The 27,584-nt window shown below is 39.6% G+C and overlaps 1 protein-coding gene across 1 annotated transcript; it reads left to right on the top strand.

Moving 5' to 3' along the window:
- Positions 1-17,937: 17,937 nt before the first annotated feature.
- On the top strand, positions 17,938-25,256 carry LOC309334352 (ATP-dependent RNA helicase DDX39A-like; the record flags this gene model as incomplete). Its single annotated transcript, XM_081882335.1, has 6 exons — positions 17,938-18,009; positions 20,044-20,111; positions 20,482-20,612; positions 22,174-22,903; positions 24,272-24,390; positions 25,072-25,256. 6 exons carry the CDS (start codon positions 17,938-17,940, stop codon positions 25,254-25,256), a joined length of 1,305 nt encoding a protein of 434 aa, XP_081738461.1.
- Between the last annotated feature and the right edge of the window lie 2,328 nt (positions 25,257-27,584).

Below are 27,584 nucleotides of genomic sequence, written 5' to 3'. Positions count from 1 at the left end.
TGCCTATCTCTATCTTTCACAGAAATAAGCTAAAAAATAGTCTATAACCATCTATTTTGCGTTTGGTGTGTCGAGTTTTTCTTTCTCTTTCTCTCTGTTCAAGTGTCTACACTTACAGACTTCAACTGAATGCAGTAATAACGGAGATGCATGTATGTCCAGATGCATAGATATCCCATTCTTCAAATTTTGAAGAACGGGACACATCGTAGACTCGAGTGATTCTAAGTTGGTTTTCCGTTTTCTTTTAACGTTCGTCTACCTGTGCATGCATCACAGGGCTGAGTACATAAACTTTCTGCAGTCTTACAGTGCAGCAATCGCTGTTCGTATTTGATTAATCATTATGCAATTCTACTTCTTACTGTCTTCTGATGGGTGTAATGTGTTCTTGATAGGTCACTATATAAATATGCATATATATACATATATACCATAGTTGTACACAGTGAAAAATGTAAATGCATATATCATGAGCATATAAATATATATATATATATATATGTTGTTGCAGACGTTTGTGTGTGTTTGTGAAGTCGCTTGATCGATATATATATATATATATATATGTTTTTGCAGACATTTGTGTGTGTTTGTGAAGTCTCTTGGTCGATATATATATGTATATGTTTTTGCAGACATTTGTGTGTGTGTGTGTTTGTGTTTGAAGTCGTTTGGTGGATGTATAGATATACATTATATATATATGTATATATATTTGAACACAGAAGCTCTGTTTCGCGTTTAATGTACGAATGTGTGTTAGAGTGAAGCGCGAGGATGCAGAGAGACTGCGAGAAGAATACGAAAACTTAATTCAAAACTTGAAGCGGCGACGTCCGAATGAGGCAGCTGAGTCTTCCAAAGCGCAAGAAACAGAAGGCCTGAGTAGAGCAGAGAATGAGCCATTACCTGAAAAAGAAGGCGTCGAGAGAAAAGAGACAGAGAGGGGAACTGAAGAAGAAGAAGGGGAAGCTGGAGACAAGCCAGCAGCTGAAAAAATCGCTCTAGAAGCTTCAAGGAAAGAGCCAGAATCTCTTGATGCATGCACTCGTACTTCACTTACTGACGACACGCTCGAGCTGCTAGCAAGTCCTCTTCTTCCTGATGATTCGCTTGTTGAACAGGTGTGTCGGCTTCTTTTATTTGTAGATTTGCGCTCGGTATATGCAAGTCGTTGTCTGAATTTTGTAGACACACACTTTTACCCGAGGAATAAACTGCGGATTTTTCAGCAACAACAACGATGCGCGGTTTTTCTTCGCTGAATCTACACATATAAGCTGACTCTAAACGCTGTTGAATCAATATATATTTATATATATGTAGATCTGTGTGTGTTCTGCTGCGTGTATCAGTGCGGGACTCACATTTGTTTGGAAATGATGCCTGCTGATTCCAATTTAGTTTTCTTCACTTTTGGGGGCGTGTAAGGTTGAGCTTCTGCTACGCAACATGTGTGTGATGAAAAACACTGCGGGCTTCTATCGTATGTGTGTTCGTTTCCACTTTCACGTCTTCTGCTATCTTAAACTATGCAATTGTTTGTATACTGCAGCGCTGGCTAAAAATGCCGCTCCACATATATATATATATATATATATATATATATATATATATGTCTTTCGTGGTACTTCTATATATGTAGAATTCGCAATTCTGATTGACACGTGTGAATAGATCTAAGATAAAAAGACATCACTGTTTTTTATGCTTCTGCAACATTTCCGTCAAACAACTGCAATCTCGCTCTCTTTTTGCTTGCAAAAGCGTTCTCACTAAACAACAAGCCCAAACAACATATATACATATATATATATGTATATAGCTGACACTAATTTATATTTATATTCATAGAGATATAGGGATACAATACGTATGAGTGAACTGAGCGTGCCACCACGCAGTGAAATATCGTATTGCATTGCGAGAAAGACGGCTCTTTTCATATGTAAAATACGCATATATATATATATATATGTATATGTTTATTTATTTATTTGTTTAACTGTTCAATGTTTCTAGAGTTTTCACCAACATGGCAAAAAGGGGCATCGGCTGCGCAGCACGCCTACTTAGAATCCGTGTACGCTACGCATTCCGGGAATTATTCAAATTCAAGCCTTCCTTGACACTATCTGTATCAACCTATAAAAATCCATATATGTACATATACATTTACATATATATATATATATATATATATATATATATATATATATACCGGTGAAACGCTAGTTGACTCGTGTATACGCAAGTTTACCATCATATGCACAGGTTTTTCTTATAGGGCCGTTGTTTATATCGAGATGATATCTCCTACATGGCACCTGCATTTTGACACTAATTTGCATCTCTTTGATTGTTTCTATATATATAGTTTGTTGTGGCGTCTGTCTCGGTATTGTGGCCTCTGCTTGTTCTGCGATAACTAACGTGCTCCGCTTTTCATACGTTGGTCTGTATAAATCGCTTCGTAAATTATATATATACATATAATATAATATATTATATTATAATGAAAATAATATAATAAAAAATATAATATAAAATACTGTAAAATTATATATATATATATATATGTATATATATGTATGTAGATGTACAGACGTACTTGACATAAAGTGTGTATATGTGTGTGTGTGTATGTGTATGTGTGTGCGTAGTCTAAGTTAGTGATTTTTGCAGTATATGAACACGAATCGTATTTAATTGTCAAATTATGCATATGCAGATGCCCGCAGCAGTCGCTGCTTGTTTTGTTGAGAACTTAAGATCCAACTGTGCAGTATCTCTGCTGTACAGTGAGCTTGTGTAAAGAGATGTTGTGTATAAATACGCAGTCGCGACCGCAAGTATCGATAGTGAACTCAAGCATGAATGTGCAATTTGCAGAACACTATCCATTTCTAATATACGTGGGGAAGCGGATCTCGAAGTGTTTTCAATAATTTTTTTCTACTCCTACTCAGAAACCAGTAGCAGCAGTATTCTAAGCACACAGCACTCCAGCTTACCAATTCAAGCTTCGAAACAGTACATGCATAGCTACTCTGTTCATTAAAACTTTGCTGGGTGTTTTACGCTGCCTCCCCACATATATATATACATATATGTAGGTATATGGTGCATGCAATTTATCATACATTCACTTTGAACATTTCTCTCGAAATCCGTTCAAGTTTGAAGGATGTGTTTTCCGCAGATGAACACGCATACGTAAACCTATTTAGTGTTTTACTTGCAGTTTATCAATGCAAAAAAAGCGCATGAGAAACTGCAAAAGAGTCTGTGTGTCTACTCTTCTATGCATCTCAACTCTTCAGTGTGTCCGTTTAAGTCGAGCTTCAGTATACAAAACGTGTCTTGTGCAAGCAACTCTGCATTTTCATCTGCGCAGGCAATTCCTGGAAGCATTCGAAAAGCTGAACACTTCGTATCTTTGATGTCGCGCGTCGTTTCTTACCTAAAATCCTACATAAAGTCAGCTTTTTCACTACAGCAGCAGAAAATGTATCTACAGCTTGTTATATGATGCAGTAGCGTGAAATATGTGCATTTTACTACAATGAAAACACAGCGGACGATAATAAGTTACACAACTGCTGACTTCTACAGCGCAACGCTGAAGCTGAAACTGCCTAGCGTAAAACCTCGAAATCTTCTTCACTCAGCAATAATAAGCTTTAGTCGATCACTGCAAAAAAGAAAACAAACAAAGAAAACTCTTGCACAGCTAGGGCTTGCATATGCGACCGTAGCATGCAGAGACTCACAAAATTGGAAATCTGTACTTAGTAGCAGACAACTAGTGTGCAGTCATATTGTTAAGGGGATGACTGGGAGGCGCGATAGCATGTGCATGCACTAAAAACTCACTAAATCACTTTCTGAGTCTACTCTTTCCACGGCTTTATAGATCTCCATATGTATCAAACAGGTAGGAGAAGCAAGAGAAACGCAGAATGTGAGAGTTGAACAGCTTCAGTAAAGCTGCAACCTAACTCTTTCTTCTCTCCGTACATAAAAATACAAGGAAATTTATTCATATATATACGGCGTGTACCTTGGCGTGTGTAGACGCTATCGATTGGAATCAATCAGTTTCTAGACATCAGCATTTGAAAAATCACAGTAAATGCTTTACGTACAGCTGTCAACAAATAAATTAATAAATATATATATATATATATAGTGTAGGTGAATTAATAAGAACCAATTTCTCAAATATGTGTGTGTGTGTACATATATATATATATATATATATATATATATATATATATATGTGGCAATTGTTGTGAAGTGGCACGGACTATATGCAAGCATCCTCGATTCAAAGAAAGGGGTTACTTGTAAAGATTCTAAACCGTAGAGGAATTGTGTGTGCCTCAATTGTACATATGGTAAGTCGTGAAACGTGAGGGATTCATGTAATGTCTCAACTATATATATATATATATATATATATATATATATATATACATTGAGAGCTACTTGCATGATCTCACCGCCTTTACAGTGATTTACGAATAACTTGGAAAGATTCTTTTATTAAGCATGTGTTGCACTATGATATAATGCTGAAGAAAAGCAAGAGCAAGAGGAACTATTACGAGTGGCGTGTTTCAAACTCTAGACGGTAGACTGCATATATATATATATATATATATATATTCGTACTTATGTGTTTATATATTTATTCACTTTGTTAACCAAATATATATACATATTCATGAAAGGAGAGAATGCGAGACAGATAGAGACAAAAGGAGTAGCATAATTATATATATATATAAGAATTTGTATCTATATGTGATGTGAATTCATATTATTGGTCATAGAGAAAAGAAAAATTTATGTCAGTTTGTTCAGTGAGTGGTCGTATGCATAGAATACAGCATTCCATCCTGTTGTGAAAAAAAACAGTTTTACCCAAATACGCATTTTGCGTCTATTCTTACTGTACAGGATACACGAGCTAAAGAGCGAAGGCCCGTTGTCCTTTCTTCATTCTTTTGAGAAGGGAACGCACATCGATGCAAATGTTTTGAAGTTTTTTTACGATCGCTTGAAGAGTTTATTCAATACTTTACAGCTTACAGAAGTGGAAAGCTATGCCCCACTCACGCTAGTCGCTGATTTCTGCACGCTCGTAGCTACGTACTGGTAAGGAGCATTCTACATATTTTCTTTTGATTTCAAGGTTTTTCCAAAACTCGTACGCTCGAATGTAATTTTACATATGTAGGAAGGTCTCTTTATATATATATATATATATATATATATATATGCATACGTTAGGTACAGTTGTGAACGGCATGCTCTGCGTGTACATAGGTGTATACCTGCCGATTAAACGCGGCGTACGTATATATGTATATATATATATATAGGCCGTTGACGTATGTAAGGAAATCTCACATGTAGGAAAATAATTTCTTAGAGCGAAACCAAGTGTCTTAGCACATCACTATGCATGTATACATGTACATGAAATCAGGTGTAGGTAGCCTGTACATTCGGTCTGATTTTATGAATTTTGTAGACTTGACTCGTATTTTGGGAACGCATTGGTACAGTTTGAGGCTGATCTACTCTGCTTCGATAAAAAAAATAAAATATATATATATATATATCATTTCCTTCGTAATTATATTCGTTTTGATATAGGCATGTATGTGTATGCATTTACATGCATATCTATATTTGCAGGTGTTTGATTCTTGTCTGGTACCTTTACAGCTGTAAGACATTCTCATTATAAGGGGTTGAGCGCTGTGCATCTTAGAACAGAGTTTGTTTACACGACAGAAGTATGTAACTTTCTTTCTTGCATATTGTTATGTCAGCATTTTCAAAGTACTGTTGAAGCTGAATTTTTCCAAAGCGTATTTTTCTGATGCCATGATTCTGAATCAAACAAGAGAGTCTATGAGCATAGTATTTATCTGCATGATATCGTAGATATAAGGCAACTATGAAAAGAACATACTCTATGCGTACACATATGTATATAAAGAAAGAGCAGGTAAAGTAGTTCTGACCCAGGTTTTTCCGCCATTTCTTTTTTCTTTTTCTCTGGCTTAGTTCAGATTCGCTTTCGTATGTGGTGCGTACGGGCTTTAGGTAATTGCTATATGCATCTTTACATGCTGAGAGAGAGGGAGATGCAGAACTGTGTTGACAAAACCTCAAATAGTTCGTCTTGTAGTTTTTCCATTTGCTTCTATACGTGCGATATCACAGTGAGGGATTCATCTTGATATGCGATCCTTATCCTGAAGCGCTGGGCTTGTACGATCCCCTTCTTCAACTTTCCTGTCTCGACGCCTCCCTCGCTATGCAGCCAATTCTGAAACGTTATCAGGTAATTTAGTTAACCTATACGTACGCTCATACATACATACATATATAAATATATATGTATATATAGGTACGATATATGTGACTACTTTACTTGAAATTGATTCGGGAAACTGTGCGAACTTTGTAGACTTGCCCCTATTAAAATTGAGTATTTTGCGGCCCTTACATATATATAAATATATATGTATATATAGGTACGATATATGTGACTACTTTACTTGAAATTGATTCGAGAAACTGTGCGAACTTTGTAGACTTGCCCCTATTAAAATTGAGTATTTTGCGGCCCTTTGCATTGACGTATATTAAGGTAGACACGCACGTCCATGTTCGCAGCACCAATCGATAAAACTTTCTCTCTTGATGTTTCTGCGCGTCTTATCATCTCTGCATTGAATACTGCAGTGAACTCTTTGAGTTGCAAGTACAGTGTCAGGCGTAGATCTCTACCAAATTCATTCTTTTTGTGTGCGAAAGAATGTCCGACCTCTTTAGCGGGTGAAGGCTGCACTGATGACGTATATTTTTCAAATATGTATGTAAAAATTTGCAAGCACCACTGTCCACACCTTTTCGTCTGATGTACCGATGATATTTTTGAAGAAGAGAAATTGGAATTGAGAGGCGACCGGTTGTTAAGGTAATATCAATGATAAGGATGAAGAATAGGCGGAATGGCTGTAGATGAATATAATAGAGACATACTGCAGGGTTTTCCTCTCAAGAATAGCAACATACTAATTCACCCTAACGTTTCGTATACGCGCGTAAGTATATGTAGTTAGCTTCTTCGAATAGCCCCGGTTATTCGCCGTTCTCTCAAAGCTCCAGAGACAGAAATCGCGACGCAGGCCGCTATACTCCATAACACATATACATCTTATATGATACATATATATATATATATATGTACTTATTGATTTGTACATATATACCAAATATGTATGTACTTTTGTAGAACATGAGCTTATTAAACTCGTGTATGAAGCAGGACCGTCTTCATCTTTTTCTTCGTTCAACGCTTGCGCGCTGGGTGCACGTAAACACGCTTTGACGTGTTATTTGTTGATGTTCATCTATGCACTCTCGTCCCGGTAGGCTATAATTTCGTAATGAATTGTTTCAAGAAGTGATTTTTTTCGAGAAAAAAAAATAAACATATATACATATGCGTATATGAATTAATGTGTATGTTTGAAGTCTATACTTCTGTTTGTACATAGTTCGATGTTTTTTGCAGTCTCTCATATTGACTTCTGGCACCATATCGCCTTTGGAGCTATATCCCAAACTGCTGGATTTTGTGGTAATTAAATTGCTGCACTTCATAAACGTTTTCAGTAGGGGAAAACTTTTGTTAATTATATATCTATTTACGCGTATAGACGTATATGTTATATATATGTATATGTGTACTCTCTTCCTCTACTCGACGTGTTACTGCACATATATGATACGATACGATTTTTCAAGGTTACAAAGACGTGTGTTTCAACGGCCACTCCTGTGAAATTTGAGGTTGATCAGCTGTGTCAGGATACAACGTTAAAATTTTGTAGAACGAATTATGCTGCGTTGGTCTACCGCATTTGAATGATTGTGCATTGACGGCCGCTTTCGTTACTTGTATATCAACCTTTGAAAGTATATAGTGTATATATACATATATATATAATATTCATATGCGCTCTATGCGTGTAGTAGATTTTACTCATGCGAACTCAGTGGGAATAAGCGTACTGACAAGTGCTTTTGTACACGCTGGTATTCTGAAACACGGGTTTTCTAGAGGAATAATAAACTTGTATCTATATACGTATAGGAATATATATATATATATATATATATATATATATATATATATATGTATATATATATATATATACAAATACGTGTGTTGTCGCAAACGCCTAGATGCTGATTCTACCGAATTTCGTGCGCAGTGAGCACGCATGCGATTTACGCAGAATTCAGACTGATTTGTTGCGCATATGTATGGCATGCGCTTTACTTCTCTGCATCAGTGCATATGTAGTCACGCGAATGTCAATTTTTTTATCCTTACAGATTATAGGTTTTAAGTTTGTATATATATTTTTATATATTGTCTATTAGAGTGTGGAATTGCTGCGCAAGTTGGCAAAATGAATTGTTTACAAATCAGCTGAACCCTCTGACCAAAAACTTCCACCGTTCGACATTGACACACACGGAAAAGAAAAAATCAAGATACTTTTTGCGTTATCAAGCAGGTGTACGCGACTATATACACATCCACGCATACATATTTGAATTCACATATATACATGTTGGCGCATTCATAGAGTCTGAAGTATTGATTGTCAATGCCCACCAGTACCTCTATGCGACCTGTTTCGTTTCCGCTACACAGCAGATACTAGCACACACATTCCGATGCTTTTAAGTTCCACTTATTGGTAGAGGCGTGATGCACTTACAACACAAGCAAAGATGCTAATATGCGCATTTCAAACTGCTGCAGCCGGTGATAACAGAATCATTTCCTATGTCTCTCGATCGCAACTGCATTTGTCCCCTCATCGTCGCGCGTGGGTCCGACCAGGTACGACAGTCAGTTCCTTTGTTCGACTCATCCTGCATATAAATATATATTTACATGTAAATCGAAAGAGAGTCGCAAAGGAAAATGAGATAATACAAACATTTGAATACAAAAACATTTTGTGAGATATAAAAATTTAAAAATACAGATATATATATATATATATATACATATATATATATATATATATATTTATATACGTATGCAAGATAATTGTTTGGAAAAAATAAGTATATGTGGATAGACGTAATCGCACAATTTTTACCTCCTTAGTCGAGTTTTTTATATTCTACACTGTAACACTTCGACACTTTCAGCAACGCACAGATATTTGAAAAGTACACACTTTAGAGACACAAAGGGTGAAAGATTTACCGTATGCGCATTCATGAGCAGGTCCTCCTTATTTGAGTTGAGCGATATACTGCGAATATGTTTTCAACCACTATCTATGTGGAAATTCTTCGCGCACAAAGTGCGGCTGTACTGTAACGAATAAGTCTTTTTTTTAGATGGCATTCCCGAATGTTTGTCTGTTATACCGACTGTTTGTCTCTCTCTCAGGTGCCGCTCACTTCAAAATTTGAATACCGCCATGACATGAACGTTCTTCGGAACTACAGTAACCTACTAATTGACTTATGCAAGCACGTACCCGACGGGCTTGTCTGTTTTTTTTACATCTTACTCGTACATGGAGTCTGTTCTCTCTAATTGGTCAGTGTGATTTGCTTTTTCGTAAGTTGTTTGGAAGACCGATTTTTTCTTGTGTGGAATTTTTTGGGACTCGTAATTATAGTTAATTCTTAACCACCTGCAATTTAGAAGCGCTTTATTATTAAACTGCTTCTCCATTGATTTCAACTATGGAACTAACCTCACGCCTTAATAAGTGCTCGTATGAAATAAGATAGATGTTGGTAGCCACGCTGCTTCAAACTTCAAATTAAAGCCTTCACTACTTGCGATTTCTGTGCATCATTGTGCCGTGAGTTTATCACGTGCTTTCATATGATGGATCATGCTACATCACTGAGATCTTGATATTACGTGTATGGAACTTTGCTGAAAAAACTCAACTTGAAAGATGCGGGTGATACGTATTCAGGCTACTGACTTGGGATGATTTACGAATATATTCATGTTTTCGAAATCATCTTCTTTCACTCGTCATCAGGTACCAGAGCGGCATTCTGGCGCAAGTTTTGGAATATAAGCTCATATTTATAGAGACAAAAGATGTGGTAGCCACAACTTTAGCGCTGCATAATTTTCGAAAAGCTTGCGATTGTGGCCGAGGTGCCGTCTTTTTCTCCGTTGCACGGTAAGAATTCAGCATTGTGTGACTTGTTGAAATTGCTAGAAGCACGCACTGCCAAGCTCTCTTCACTCACAACTGCAGCTTTCTTTCTCTATAATATTGCTCTCCAGGTTTTTATGCTATCAACAATTGCTTTCAGGGGAAAAGTTGCAGAGGGAATTGATTTTGACCGCCACTTCGGACGCTGTGTCGTCCTCTTCGGTGTTCCTTTTCAGTACACGCTCTCTCGCGTGCTAAAAGCGCGTTTGGATTTTATAAGGGTATGCGTTTTTATCATGAAAGTCAAACTGCGTCCTCATGAATGAATTCGTGGCCATACACTCGAATTTTTTTTTCAACATTCAGGGGATTTTTGCGGATGCAAAAACAAACAACATATACGTATATTTATATATATATATATATATATGTAATGATACGTAATTTTTTTCTGCTTTCAAATGCGATGCGTGCAGGAACATTATCAAATCTGTGATAATGAGTTTTTGACGTTTGATGCTATGAGGCAGGTAATCCGATGTTTGCCTGTACTTCGATACTTTATTACCGCTCACATACAAGCGCCATCCAAAAATTGTAGCAGATTTGTACGAACTGATTGCATTAATATGCCGAATTTGCTGTCTCAATGTGCATTGGTGGAATTTGAATTTTCTTAAAATATCGTCTATGCTGCTTACACATCGTGTATGCTCTATCAAGCAAAGATTCACGTGAGACAATGGTCTCCTGTAGAGGCGAATATGTATTTGTGTATGTTTTACCAGGCTGCGCAGTGCGTGGGACGGATTATCCGCAGTAAAAGCGATTATGGTTTGATGATTTTTGCTGATGCGCGGTATAGTCGGATAGACAAACGAAGCAAATTACCGCCTTGGATTCTCAAACATCTTGATAATGCACATCTAACCTTGAATACAGATACCGCGGTAATACGCTTTGCGATATTCAGGAAGAGGTAGTCACACTGAGTATGCGATATACGAGCGATCAAATCATATTCTTCAGATATCACTGATACACTTGTTCGCTTAACGCTGATGGACCACTTCCTGGTGTCTACGAGGCAAGCTTGCCTATCCTTCGGGATCGCAACTCAACCTCCTGCCATAGATGCTGCAGCGACATTCCTGCGGTGATTAGGAATGAGTATCTGGCGAGTGCTTTTGGAGAGCCCATTTATAGATCCTAGATATGTCATATGCAAATTCATATAACTAGCACACTGATATTTACTATAGAAACTGCTACCTGTGTTCTGCTTCTACGGAGTTGGCGGCATATGGTGAATGGTCGGAAAAGCTCATGAAAACAATAATGTGGAGCGCATGTTCTTGCAGATCAGCGTGGCGCGAACGTTTCTTCGCCATATGTCGCAGCCTCCGCCACCACCGACGGCTTCGAGACTTGATGCGCGACAACTTCAGAACCAAAGTAGATGCTGGGAATTCGTCAAGCATGCATTGCATCTAAATAGCACGTCATGCATCGTGGGGTCAAAGCTGAAGATAGAAGACTCCAGTGCAAGTGCCTTGTCGGGAAGTGTCGCTGTTTCACAGTAACTGACGTATTGAAGGCAGCGGTTTAGTATTCTATGTGCTTCGCTAGGATGACGCTGACAAGGCTATATTTCGTTCTCTTAGACACTTTTTAGGCATAATATTAATGTTTGATAAGTGTCTACCATGCAGCAGCAAGTCGCTCCGTAATGTTGTGCTGATTTATTGTAGTGGGGTACTGTGTAATGATGCTCGGTGAGGTTTCTCATTATAATTATGCCATTATGAGCAGCCCGCTGACAATCTTTTTCACATCATTTGGATCGTGTGAACGGTGTGAGTCCCGCAAAAGGATGTTTTTAAACTGCGTGTAACTTCGCGCAGCTGGCGCTAACCCGCCATAAAATGAAGCAACTTCGGTCTGTGCAGGAACTTCGTTCACGTCAAAGTGCTACTTGATTTCAGTGACGGCACTAGCACTCGAATTGTCAGTAGAGAATGAGATTAATGACAGTGATCCTGCGCGGGAAAAAGCATGTTTCCGACGCTTATGAGGTACTTCTATATTTCCTCTGTAGTTTCCTCTATCACCCGGAGAAGACTGGAGCATTTATTATGCGGGGCACGGATAGTGCGACTTTATGCTGCGTTTTTGTTAGGGGATACAAAAAAAGTTGAACTATGATTCGTTGACGCTGCGTTATATACACTCAGATTGATTGCAGTCTACCAGTTTTCTGGTATGTCAAGTGTAAGTACATCCAAATATACGTAAACGCAGTGTTTTAGATATAAATTATTTATTTGGACCGTTTTCTTCAAAATATAAAGAGTATACTTTCTAATTTGAAATGAAGATTCTTCAATTCAGCATCTTTACCATTTCGGGCACTGTCGCTTTCACGCGAGCGATACTTCTGCGAGAAAAAACCGCTCCAGAAGAACCTTCGCCAAAAGCTGCGGAGGCCGCTCGAACGGAAAACGCGCTTGTATGGCTTTCGATACCATAGAATTCTGCAATCATATAGACTGCTGGACGTTTTAGGTAGAACAGCAACCTTTTCTTGAAAAGTACATGAAAGAGGCTCCTTCGTTGCCAGTTGCGCAAACACAGGTACAGGAATCGAGCACCAGCGAATAAAATGAGGGATCGTAATTTTCTTTGTAGGCGCTCGAATCTGAAATCCTGCGAGAAAGCCAGAAGAAAGTCAGTTCGCTTGCATCAAAGTACTTATGTGCTCGTACAACGATCAAATGGCGCAGGAGAAAGAAGAAGTCGAGCTCGGAGGAAATTGCGAGATCGACTACTCGTACGCCCGTTGTCTATGTGTATTTCTTGCGTGTCATTTTGAACATTGCTCTGGCTCGTAGGGCGCCTTGCCCTGTAAATTGGTTGGTAAAAGATGAATCGGGAGGAAAAGGACACAGCTGCATTGCACCGAAGTATAATACATGATTTGCCATACATATTTCAACAAGTGTGTAGTAAATGCATGCCTCCTGCAGGGATTACACTGGTGTGTCTTTTTTGGTTGAATTCTGCAATTTTCTCTCCATCTTGTGAAGGCTACTGCAAGGCATATGAGAATTTCGAGTTCTTCACTGCTGATGCGTAAGAGACACGACACGGGCGTCGTAAGTTTCAACGGGTAACGACTGTTTGTAGAAAAGCTAGTTGGGCTGCAAGTTGCGGAGTAAGTCTCACAACAAGTCTGTAAGATTTTCTCCACCTACGCGAATATTTAGGCTGAATGGCCATGTAAAGGAGACGATCGGCGAGCTTGTCCATCAGGAAAAAGAGATTACAGTCTTCCTTGCCCAGAAGGTTTCTCACAATCTTCTGACGGACGCAGCTGCGTAGCAAGTAACGCTGGGGATGCTCTCTGCCATCGTATACACCACCACTACAGCATAAACTGTTTATAGATCTGGGCGAGTATACCGGACCCTGTGGAGCGAATGTCAGTTTTGCAAACCTGACGGAGGAGGCGAAACGCGACTGGAGTGTACGAATTCTTCGAATACATTCAAATTCATCTACAGTCATCCTCTGCAGATCTCGTGCGAGACTGACTGGCCATGTTTCCAGGATTGTGTGGTAAATCGTCATTGTAGTGATATGATGGGGCAGGGGACAACACATTGCCTAGGAAAAATATGAGGCCATATGTCCTGAAGGATGGTAGAGCGCGAAAGCTTAGTCCTTTGAAACGTGGCACGCATTCGGTGGCTCCACAGGACTCATATCGGACAGTATAAATGCTCTGCACCACTAGCCTATGAAGAAACCGGGCCTTGCGATGCGCAGTGGAATTTTAAAGTAACCTTCTTGACGCTGACGTTAGTAAAAACCCGACACTTTTGTTGTAATTCCAGTTTTTCACTTCGAAGATGAAAAGGGACTTCGAAGTTGCCTGTCTAGTAAAGTTTCCTTGCGAAAACACTTGTATCAAAGATTATACAGCGTTTTGTCCAAAGCGTACGTTCACCTTGATTTTGGGTGCGACAAGAGGGCGTAGCTTGACAAATGCATATGTCTCTGTCAGAATGGAATTTAACCACAGCCGCCGCTTGCCAAGCTCCACCCGGCTTCAAATCTTGCGGTGGAGTGGCACCCTCATTTGAGGGGATGTCTCAAGAAGTAAAGAGCAAATTTGAGAAGTAATTTCGCAACGCATAGTTTTGCATGGCGCTTCATATGACGGTGCTGTTTTAGGGAGTGTGGCGTTGACTGGCCCTGCGCCGGTAAGGTACACGGCGGCGTAACCTGTTCGTAGAGTTAGCCAGTAAACAACTCTTAGCGGTGGAATTATGTGAAACTGACTGGGATTTTCCTTGTCCAACTGGTACAATTGCCAATTTTCAAAGTGACGCAGAAAAAGGCATGGATGCAGCAATGTGTCACAGGCTGGGATATACGCCTCCCCCATGGGAAATCTTACGATGATTTTACCCGGGAAGGAAGTCTTAGGGCAGGTTTTGAATCAAAGCTACCTGCAAAACATTTCTGTACGTGTGTATTTTGTTTAGGACGCGCGGTGTGTGCCACCTTCGACAGCGGACGACAACTCCTGCAACAGCGTACAAACCTTTACATCCGAAGAAGAGAAGCGCAAATGGGCTTCGCAATGTGACCAACAGTGGTTAGTTATACCTTGAATGACGGTGAATGCACTTTCTAATTCACGGTATGCAGGCCGTGCAAGGAGGCGACTCACAAACAGTACAGTTCCAAGCATCTACGCGATTGTTCACCATATTGTGCATTTACACTGCACGACTGACAGGCATTTTCAGGGTATTTTAAAATTGCCTGGGGGTAGGATTTGGTCCTGTGCATTGAAACAGCCCAGTTGAAACTCATGTAGTCGACGCGGTATCATTTTCAGGCTTCACCGTTCGGAAAGGCCCACGGTAGAACGGTACTTGGCATTGCAGTTTCATGCCGTATACGACCATTGTCATCTTTTAGTATCCCCACACCCGTTACAGACGAAAGGTAGGCAGTACTGTAAAGTGCCACGCTTCCTAGCTTCTTTCTAATTTGAACTATGGATTTCATTTAAAAGAGAAGTGGGGAAACACGGACCAGTTCATGACGGTGCGACACACTGTAGTGTTTGTACATTGCACGTCGACGAGAGTGTGCGTGCGCAGAGACAGGAGAAATTATGCCTCGAAAACCACTGCCTTTACTGGAGTGGATCGAAGGGAAGAAACAGGAAAAAACCCCCCATCCACCCCCGGCCATAACTCTCGCCAGCCTGGAACTCAAAAAGCGAGAAGTACGTCATGGCTTGACGGAATTCATGAGCACGTGAAAAACTAATTCTCACTAAACGGAAGGACAAGGCAGCGGAACCAACAGAAAAGCCTCATATTGGTGAGTTTGCAGTGTTACAGTAGGATAGTTCATTACTCTAATTTTTGCGGATAGCGCGTCACGGGTATTACGGCGGACTCATTGTAGGGTACCATTTACTCGGTGAGAGAAAGCTGTCTTCTTACATAACAATTGAGGATTTTATTCTCTTGAGCAATAACACAGGGTCGGAAGCATGAGGTGAAAGGATTGTCACGTCAAAATAATATTGAAAAGCTTCAAAAAATGTCATATTGACCTGAATGAAAACTGGGTGCCGAATTTTCGAGAGCGTCATGAAAGGCATCAAAGAAGCATTAGAGTGAAGTTTCTGTTCGCCACCAGCAGCTCATCAAGTTCTCACAGCATATGTGAAGCTTAAAGGCTGTAATTAAGGAACTACCAATATGTGGAGATCATGTGTTTTCCTACAAACTTACCGTTTTTCAAATTATTCAGTAACGTTTTCAGAAATATTCAAAAGGGCGCACCGTTGAGACAGTTCCATTCCGACAGCTCCACGTAATATGTGGCGGATGCTCCCAATTAAGAACTTGAACACAGTTCAGTTCACACTGATAAGGATTACATTCAAGACCTTTATGTTGTTGAGCTGTCGCTAATATAGGCTCACGGCAATCAAGATAAACATGGAATGCACGCTGAGGTCTGTTAGCCGAGTTCAACGTAAATCAATAAAATCGTGCAGCGTCATCGCAACTGTATGCCAGCGCGAGTGGATCAATGTGTGTTATTACTTTTATTTGGTAATGAATTTTTCGGTACTGCGCCAAAGTGTAGTGGTGGGGTGCCACCATTAGATTCCGTTACATTCCTTTTTTTCAGTCAGTAAAAGTTGACAATATACATGAGGATAGCTGTTCACGGTCACCATGCGTCACATCACAGCCCAAAAACCCCTCTTCAACAGTGGTATCCGTGAGAATCTGCAATCGCGAATGCTTTAATCCGGCATATATGATTCTGTAAGAAGAGAGGAAGATCATATATGTTTGAGAATAAATTAGTTAGTCATCGTATAGATCTGCAGCCGTGATTGCTCTTTTTCAGTGTATAAAATTCTAAGAGAAGAGAAAGATCATATATGTGTGAAGTAATTGAGTGTTTGACATTGAATGACCAAATATGATGACTCCATTTCAGATTTGGTGTAATGCTGTAGAGCCGGTTGCGATTGAAAGGAAGGGACTTTGAACGTAGAGCTGTCTTTGTGCCAGCGTGTGCAAGAACCATATAGACCAGAATTTTCTGTCTATCAAGCGTTCGTGCGTTGTTGTAGGATACGGTTCTCATTCTTCGACAAATGCAGCAATACTTCAAAGACAGCCCGGCCGTTCTCGTCAGTTCGGCACTACGACCTCGAGCAAGCGACAATGTGAAACAGTTTTTCCATCTAATGCATCGAAATATAGAAACCCAGAAAAAAATCGACAGGACTCTAATGTAAGACAGACATGGGAATCGAGAAAAAATAACAATTGTAAGAGAACCTTACGCTTTCACTTTCTTAGAATAGCAAAACATAGCAGTGGCAAAATTCTCTAACGTATTCGACGCACCTTTGCTATGTAGAATCATATCATACGTCCTATGGCGGACATTAAACACTTGATGAAGCGAGTTTTGAAGACATAGTGCTAGCGGCCGGCGTAGCAGTATCGTGGGCTATTGCTGCCTGCAACACTCGTTAGTGCGCATATGAATGTATACACGTATGGAGGTAGTACATATGTAAATTTTGTATGTAAATACGTATGTATGTATGTATGTATGTATGTATATATTTATGTATCTACTCATGTATGTAGAAGATATATATTTGTATATATATATATATATATATATATATATATATATATATATATTCTCCGTGAATCGCAAGTGAACGACACTTAAGTGATTTTATGCGCAAGTAGAGATCGGTCTTATGATTGTGTACACCTTTTATGTATTGGATCCATCATAATTTACTGATTCAACCGTATATAGATTCCTATATACGGTACATGTGCATACAAACGCTTTGCGACGTGGTGCTCATAGCAAAGCAGCCACATGCGGCGGCGGCGGCGGCGGAAGGAGTTATCGCGCCGCCCCCCCACGCCAGCCTATTATTATGCGTACGTTTTTGTGCTTTGTTTTTGCAAACAACTTGAACTGACTGGTCCTTTATAAATCTATGCTTTTTTTTCTTGAAGTGACAGACGCGCAGCGGTAGTTTTGGCGCGCCAGCATAAGAGGGAGCTTTTAGCAGCGTACTTTCTAGAATCTTTTCACCTACAAGATGACGACTTTGGAGCAAAATCCCGCCGACGAACTAGTGGACTACGAGGAAGACGAGCAAAATGACGCAAAGGTGGGTGAAGGTTGAAGAACAAGATATATCTCCTAATTTATTTTACAAGATTTTTTATGGTGAAGCGGATCGGTCTCCATCTTGCCAAGACTCGTTGTGTATCAGCTGCCTCTCAATACAGTTCCCTCGTTCTTCTGTCTTCGGATACTCCTCGTAGTGCTCCAAATGTTTTATTTTATGTTTTCTCTGCGAATCAGAAAGATAGATTTTTTCGTGTGAGCTACGCTGTTCTGTAATCGAGCTTTTCGTGCCGAAACAGCGTTCGTTCTACAACGCTCCCTCTTTCTGCGCTGTATCCAGAATGCATGCTTTCCTTAGGGTAGATACTATATATGATGTGTTTATGTATGTGCACGCCTTCTTTCTAATGGGAAAGCGTAGCGTTTATTGTGGTATAAACAATTGTAGACCTTTTCTCAGCTAGAGTAGACGACATTTTTGCATCGTCCATGATGTGTATATTATTGTGTGTTTTCCCAATATCGTATGCTTTTGAAAATGATATTGGTAGCCACATCCCCTCTGTTCCAAAATTCTCTTTCCGTCATAACATACCTTCTATCACAGCGTCTTTGTCTAGTAGAATGTACCGCTATATACCCTTTTTTGATAGTTTAGTTTGTATAGTTCTCTCTTTTTCTAAACTTCCATTCCAAGCATCTGGGAAAAAAAGGTTTTCAAAATAAGACACTTTTGGTGTCAAGGGAGCTGACAGTTTTCAGAAGATGTTCAATATGGGAATACTGCTCAGCAGCTCTTTTCCCTAGTTTTGATCGAAATTGCAGGACAGGCAGTTCACTGCACTGTGTGGATTTTTCCTGCTCGGTGCGGCAAGGATACGGTACTACTGTGTTGTTCGTGGTCTGCACTTTTATGTCGTGTATTTATGTTTCTATTGGTTGATTTCTTATTTTTCAAATTTTTTTTGTCCAAAAGCACTTCTCAGATATGTCGTCGCACAACTTGTAGCCGCGGTACTGCTGGCTACTTCTGCAGCGCGTCTTCGTGTTTTGTGTACTCGTAGAGTTCTTCTTACTGCTGATTCTGTTCAAGTTATATTTTCCACTTTCAAACGATGAAGCCTGCCATCAGTTCTCGCGGAAGATTAGCAGTAGCGGGGTGGGTTTTTTCTGTAGCGAGAAAGGGTGAGCCCTACAAAAATGTGCAACGTTGCTGCTGGCTTCCTGCAACCTCATCGAGGCTGTAAGGCTATTGGAGGGCTCGCTGCTGCTGCTCCTCCTTTCTGAGGGAGAATGCTGCTTTTGGCAGGCGGTGAGAAGAGAGAAAAGGAAGCAGCAAACTAAAGAATGTTTAGAAGGTGGAGGAGTAAAAGAACGTATACTTTTCCAGCGCTATCGGATGTTTGACTTTTCCTCGCTGCTCACTCTTTGAACGTCACACATTTATGAAAAGTCACCCTTTCTACGTATTGAAAGACTTGAGAATCTTTCACGTATGAAAAAGTCTCATGTCTGTCGTGGTGCTGACTGGGACGCAGATGCGGCTGTTGCAAGGGCTGCACTTTTGGCTGCTGCTTCAGTAGCTTCAATGCAGTCGCTGCTGCTGCTACTAACTCTCTAGAATGCAGTTTCGGTAGTCAAGAAGAAGTCTGCAAAAGGCTTCACATGGGGCACTTTGAACCAGCGCGTTTCAAAAACTCATCGTGCTGGGCAGTGAATTTCGTATTTCTGTGAAGCAACGTAAATCTTGTTCTTCTATGGTTACAGGTTAAAAATGGTCTATACGACGCGCCGGCAATATTGTGCAAATTTCTCTGATAGGATAGGTGTACCCTTGTTTTCAGCAGGTCTTTAGCTCACATGTCTCGTTGCTATTTCCGTTGAATGTTTTGCAGCAGCGCACCCCGCTGCGTTTAGGCGTTTCAATTTAAAGGGCTATAGAGGCTGTCTTAGGCCCCACCGCAGTTTTGTGTTTGTGAGAACTTTTGTAACTGTGTCGTCACGCCTTGGAAGCAGGAATGATTCAACTGCTTAGAATCAGTAATCGAAATTCTATGTTGTTGTCAACCTTCAGGAAAAAGGAGTTGATGATGTAGTTGTGGGACGCGGCAATTATGTTTCCATTCACGCTTCCGGATTCAGGTAACCACCATTCAATACTCAGTCATGCACACAAGAATATCTGTCTCTCTCTCTCTCTCTCTCTCTCTCTCTCTCTCTCTCTCTATATATATATATATATATATATATATGTTGATATATATACGTTGAGGAGATTTATTCCTATAGATGTATGCAATCTCTCTTCGTTTTGCAAAGGGTAGCAGGTTATATTTTCACATTTTGGTGTATACATATATATACTTATTTATTTATATAAGTTATGTATTTGTATGCTTTTCGAAAGAAACACATGCCTACCTCTACTTATTGCATGTCTAACAGCACGAATTATGCGTCTACAGTTTGCTCTATTTTGTTTTTTTTCCTCTTTGTTATCTAACTTTTTCAGAGATTTCTTTTTAAAGCCTGAGCTCCTTCGGGCTATTGGGGATGCAGGTTTCGAGCATCCTTCAGAAGTGCAGCATGAGACTATTCCTCACGCCATCACAGGAGTGGATGTTCTTTGTCAGGCGAAATCAGGTCAGCTCTACGTCTTCACCTGTATCTATTCTTTATAAGTTTATTCATATGTCTCTCTACAGTTCATACGTATGCTGTACGGTGAAGTATAGTTGTGCATTCTCTCTCTCCATCTCTATCTCTCTCTCTCTCTATATATATATATATGTATGCATGTTTTAAATTACTAATTCTTTGTATTAATTCCTAAAGTGTATATGTATGCGCCTATGGAAGTTGAAATCTTGCAATTGTACAGACCTTAAAGTGAGTATTTTGGCGTGTACTTATGTTCTTCTAGTTCTTGTTTGGAGGGGAGAATCTCGTGACAGTTTTTGCATATATCGGGTGCTCCTTGACCTGCTGTTGTTGTTGCGTAAATAGCTTCTAAAGCTTCTTCGGTGCTTATGTTTCTTTGATTCTTGTGCTGGTGTCTCTGTTGCTGCTATCGAGAAATATGGAATATCGTCATTTTCGCGTAGTTTTCGAGATGATGGTAAAGTCTCAACTTATCCAAGTTTTGGTATCAGGTGCATACACGTGCGATTTGCGTTCAAATGCAAGGCTTGGAGCGACCAGCGTCACTTGCTGAACTTCTTTCTTCTCCACGCAGACACCGTGTGCTTCGTTGTTCCATCTTGATCATATATTTGTTTTTTTCCACCTAAATCTGACACCATTCGCCGTGGCACTTTAGGTGATTTTTCGTGGAATTTTGATCGAGTCCACTTAGTGACTCTTGTTCAATGAAAACAGAGCGTCTTCTACCGCTTTTGTATGAAGTACATCATACATAAGGAAGTGCCGCCGTGTACATATTTGTACGAGGAAACAGCGTGTCTAACGGGAAGTAGGAGTGAATTTTTAAAGTCGCTTGGGTGGTGGAGAAGGTTCTGACTTTGCAAGCATTCTTACTGTACTTTTTTATATTGTTAATTCGAAGTGTACGTCTGGGTGATACGTTCGTCTATGTCTACTGCGTTGCTTTGTAGAAACACTTTCCACGCGTATTTCAGAGTGGATCTTGTTTCTACAGTATGTGTTAGCGGTGTATATACACCGGAAAGATCGTGTAGTGTGAAGCAAACACTGACACTGGGAGGTGGATTTCAGCAATTTTAGATATGTTGAAGGATATTTGTCCTCAACGTTCTTCGCCGCACACTACAAGTGCTTTTTTCTTCCTATGGCAAGCGAGTTTTATACTACTAGTCTTTTTGATATCGTATTGCCTGGGAAGGGGGTTCCCCTCGTGTCTATCAACACATCTGTGGGCGTCTTGAAAGAAGCGCAAATATTGCTTTTCCGTAGGAGATTTGTTCTTTTTGTTTTATACGAAAGTTTCCCTACAGCAAACTACTCGAAGGATGCTCTATCAAGTAGCTGAAGACGGCAATGCTTGTGCTTACATTTCAACGAGTAGACATGTGCAATTTCATATGAGGCTGTGCCTATGCTATCCACAAGTCTCAAAAGACGGCAGTGTTTGCGTCAGGTTCTCTGAAAAAGCCATCCATTCGAATGCTAGTTTTTTACTCCGTTTCCTGTGATGTGTTCTTCTCTGGTTTGCCCAATCTTTCAGGCATGGGAAAAACGGCAGTGTTTGTACTGAGTATCTTGCAGCAGTTGAACCTTGAGGGGAGTGCGGAAGAGGGCAACAGTCAAGGGGTAGTGTGTGTGGGAATTGCTCATACGCGAGAACTGGCGTTTCAGATCAAGAATGAATTTGATCGGTTCAGCAAGTATTTGAAAAACGTGAAATGCGAAGTGGTCTATGGCGGCGTGAATATACAGAAAAACATCGATATGTTGAAAGATGCGAAGACGACTCCACACATTTTGATAGGAACACCCGGGCGCGTCTTGGCGCTCATAAAGGGCAAACACTTGAACACAGAGAAAACGTCTCATTTCGTGCTGGATGAGTGTGACAAGTGTTTGGAGAAGCTAGACATGCGGAAAGACGTGCAAAGCATCTTCATGGCCACTCCTAAGAAGAAGCAAGTGATGTTCTTCTCTGCTACCATGAACAAGGAAATACGCGATGTCTGCAAGCGCTTCATGCAGAATCCCGTTGAAGTCTTCATCGACGATGAGAGCAAACTCACGCTTCACGGTCTTCTTCAATACTACGTAAAGCTGCAGGAGAGTGAAAAAAACAGGAAATTGAACGACTTGCTTGATACTCTCGAATTCAATCAAGTCATAATATTCGTGAAAAGCGTGTCTCGGGCCCAGGCTCTCGACCGTCTTCTCACCGAGTGCAACTTTCCCTCCATCGCTATTCACGCCGGATTAGATCAGGAAGAACGGTGCGGATGAGAGTCATCACTTTTACTTAGTAGTTACAGATGTTGTATAGATTTCTGTAGTGTCGTGGGAAAATGTTGATGGGTAAACATAAACTTATCATAGAAATATATTTTTTAAAAAGTTCTTGTGTGTACATGTGTGATTGTGCGTGGATGTGTGACTGTTTGTATGTCTTTCAGCGTATGCGTGTTTTCTTATAAAAGTTAGCTTATTAGTGTTACAGAAGAAGGGGGTTTAATAGTTGTATACTGCCGAAAAAACTAGTGGATCTGGGCAATAAAAAACAATTTGACCGTAACAGTAAACAAATTATATAAATAAATAAATATATATATATATATATCAAGCAGCAATAGATATGAATTTGTCTGATAAATATAAATACGTTGTACACATGTTTCTGTGAAGTATTCTGTTTTTGCGTGTGCACAAACTCTTTTTGAGAAAGCAGCAGTAATACAGGATGTGTCTGTTCTAACTTTGCAAGATATTGTCCTTACTGCGTACACGAGAATGAATAAATATATATATATGTATAGCATGACGGAGTTGGTTTTAAGAGGAGACGTAGTTGGTGTACTTGATGATACGAGCGTCAATGTTTGAAGAACTAAACATTTAGATTGTGAGCCTGACTAGATTCTCAAACTGCATTCCATATATATGTATATATATATATATATATATGTCTACATATATATAATGGAAGAACGAGAAGGTTCGCAAGGAAAAACAGAAGCGGCACGATAGCTACATGAAATCAACTGAAAGCACATGTAATTGTAGATATATATATATATATATTTATTTATTTATTTTTTTGTGCATGTGTGCTCAGTCAGTACACCATTTATATAGCTATGGTTGTTACAGTGAGGGCAGGTTTAGTGCGACAGAAAGATGCGGGGGCGGGAGTGAAGCGCCTGCTTATTGAGTTAGCTTCCATCGAAATGCTAGTGTTTTGCTAGCATGTGTGAAACGAAGTATAAATGTTTGTTTCAGATGGTTGTCGATACACAATGACATACACTCATGTCTGTGTGATTTTTTAATGTTCGAGACCTTAATTTCATCTGTAAGCAGGTCAACTATATATATATATATATATATATATATATATATATATGTATAGTTGAATATATACGTACAAAAATAGTGTTCGAGACCCTTCCTTCTTGTGTATACGATATCGGACCTTTCCACACAATACCTGTATGATCATCGTAAGTAAACTTTAAAAAATCACGCTAGCACGGCAACTGGCAATATATATATATATATATATATATATATATATATATATAAATGTATGTATAACATACGTATCCGCGTCTGTTCAATATTCTGCTGTTTGTTTTCTGTTTTAGGATCAGTCGCTATCAGCAATTCAAGAATTTCGAAAAGCGCATAATGGTTGCTACTGATTTGTTTGGTCGTGGTATCGATATAGAAAGAGTAAACATCGTTATCAACTACGATATGCCTGGTGAGAGGGAAGATAGCGTTGGCGACGCCGTTATTTAGTAATTTTTGTTCTTCAATTTAATAGAGACCTTGATTATTTTTAGCGGTAGTGGTATGTTGGCGGATATCAGAGCGACTTTAAACGTGCTACGTATATATGCATGTCGTGTTTGACCCGGAAGCGGGCTCTTGGTGTTTTCCTAATGCGTTTACTTTTATAAAATTCGCGCAAAACGTTTATGCAAACAATGTATATCTGAACAGATGCATACTTGTAGGTCGTCTTGCCGCTGTGTTCAGTATAATTTGTAGGAGCAGCATTGGTATGTTATTCAAAAATGTTGTAAATTGGTTGAGTTTTCATGAGTATATGTTGAGCTCTGCGTTCTGTTCAATGTTCCCTGTTTTGAGCACTTTATTGCTGCACGAAATCGCTTAGTTCAGTGATCTTCGCTTAGTGCATTTATAGACTTTTCTCAGTGACCAGTAACACTTTCTAAGATTTCAAGCCTTCCCTTTCGGAATTTGCTTTGTTTTATGCTTCCGTCGGCCATGCCTGTGTTGTCTAATAAAATCAATTCAGGAGATTTTTGTACTCAGTTTGCGTTTGTGTTTATTAAACACACATCTTTACACTTCCCATTTTTGCAGTGTACAGTTGCAAATTTTGCGTCGTTTCCACATTTGCTGTGAATTTGCTCAGATTGCAGTGACTCATACCTGCATCGAGTGGGACGAGCAGGACGCTTTGGCACAAAAGGTCTTGCAATAACTTTTGTTGCAAGTCAGGAAGACACAAATGTTTTAAATGATGTACAGACCCGTTTTGAGGTTCACATTGCTGAAATGCCTGCCACCATTGACGCGTCGCAGTACATCAATCAGTGATTATTCGTGCTGTTTCCTGTAGTCGGCATGCGTTGTATCATCATGCTGAGTTATCGTGCCAGAAGTCTTTTTCTTTTGCTGCGCACGTTTACGGCGAATAAGCAATTTAACGTCTGCGAAAGAAAGTAGGTTTTTACAACAAATTTTTCATCTGGAATTTGTCGGGAACAGTGGGAAAGGGCTGATACATGTTATGGAGCAACACGTAGCTTCGACCGCTTTACCAGCTTGGTTCGGGAGAGAAGTTTTCTTGCCCACTATTGAGCGCCCACGGATATACATATAGATATATATATATATATATATATATATATATATATATGAAAGGGATGAAGGTGCGTGAAGGTGAGAGTGGTGCAAACACGCGATCAGAGGTGTTGACTGAGTCTTAGTGTCTGTTTTTGTCTGCATTATTCTGCGCATACAATCGGATTCCTGCAAAAATAGCTTTTGAGAAAAGCAGTCCGAAATATTTTACTTTTAGAGCTGATATCGTAAAAAGGACTCAAATTATATGTATCGAGGTGAAAGAATATGTTTGATTCTATCATCATTTGGGCCTTGGCAAATTCACCTCACTCCAGGAAGGACCTGATAAATGAATGCGAATGCAACTTTGTTAGGGACTCGCATACTAAGAAGTCGTAGTGAGGGAAGTTGAAGTCAGACAAGTCGGAGACTGTTTTTTGTATAAATATGCTGGATAAACGGGGAGCTCAAATGTTAGTTTAGATTATCTTATCATCTTCCGAGCAGTGGCTTGCGTTATGGCCCAATTTAACACAGATCCGATACTTGTATCTCTTGCCGGAAAATGATTCGATCTTGGCAACATTGTATGTTAGGCCATTTGCGGTCAGTCATACGTCCTCAAAATTATACTGTAAAAGCGGATTCATTCGTATTGATGGTTATAAGGGAAGTGTGCGCAAATATAACACAAAGAATACAGGAATTAATCTGAGTGGAAACAGATAGTAGCATGACAGATTTATAGAACGTAGTTCAAACGGGCTTCTAATGTATTTATCTGATTTTCGCTGTCGTAAAGTGTCGCTGCCGAATATCAAATTGCATGTAGACTACAGTACACAAAATTTAACGCGGCGGATTCGTACGATTATCACAGGCTATGAGAGGAAAGCGTTTGCAATCAAACGGTAGAGGGTACAGTATACAATTGCGTGAGTGAAATATATCTGGTAGTATGACATAGTTATTGAACACGAAACAACCCAACCCAACTGTCCAAGAAATGTATCCGGTATTTGCTTCTGGAACGTGTCGCTGCCGACACCCATGTTGCATTCTATTTCTTGTTGACCGCAAGTCAAGATGATGTATTGTAGAAGTTTTGCTGAGTGAGATCTTTTATAGAATTTGAATTAGCATTGTTAGGAAGAAACAACGCGCGTAGTGCCATAGTTCTTGTAATGAACATATCGTACCCGAATAGAAGGGGTTAATTCCTACGCAGTCGGGAACTCAAATTTGCGCCTTCACGATTTATATATCAATGATTCAAATGATCTTGCCGGAAAAACTTATCCATAAAATAAGTAGGAGAGATATTGTGCTTTAAAACAATAAATACACCTATTATACTGCTATGGAAAAACTAGATTCATCAATAGATTGCATAATCAAGCAAAACAATTGACCTCAAAAGATTTACACAGTAGACATGTCCCACTCAAAAACGAATTGATACTCCATTCGGAAAGCTGTTGAGAAAAGATTTGTGGAAAAATAGTGAAGGTGCAACGTAGTGCTTATACCAACATCTATTGCATTTCGTTCAAATCTTTGGGCTAATGTCGAAGTAGGTGGGAGATCACAAAGAATTCTACGAAACTGTTGTTTAAACTGCTTGAAAATCCACTTGTGGTGCGACTTGATGATATCTGTTGTTAAATAGGTGAGAGTTTTTCAGCTGCACGTCATGCTCTTTTATTCTAGATGACTGCGGTGTAACCTATGCGCTTGAACTGTGTTGAAAACGAAAGAAGATTCGATAGTATCCTGCTGTCATTCAAACAGCATTGTTGGTGGGCAAATTCTATAAGTATCCAAATCCTTAGTGACGACTCTGCCTGAGCGAAAGCTCATTTATCTAACTTTAATGGCTGTATTGATTAAAGAAGATTCTTCACACTCTCTTCAAAGAGTGACAATCTGCATCAAATGTGAGGCGATACGCCAATTTGCAATCGATTCATATTCACAAGCCTCAAAAGCTCGAAATGAACATATTAAAACTCGTGCTACTAATTTCCTTAACAAAATTTTGTACGCTACTTGAATTTTGGAGGTGGAGGTGTATATCTA

This window comes from Podarcis erhardii, assembly GCF_964252035.2.
Source record: "Podarcis erhardii genome assembly, contig: HAP1_SCAFFOLD_44, whole genome shotgun sequence".
In the NCBI taxonomy this organism is placed as follows: domain Eukaryota; kingdom Metazoa; phylum Chordata; class Lepidosauria; order Squamata; family Lacertidae; genus Podarcis; species Podarcis erhardii.
Note: the sequence above shows the minus strand (reverse complement) of the source record. Positions and strands in the feature narration are given on the sequence as shown.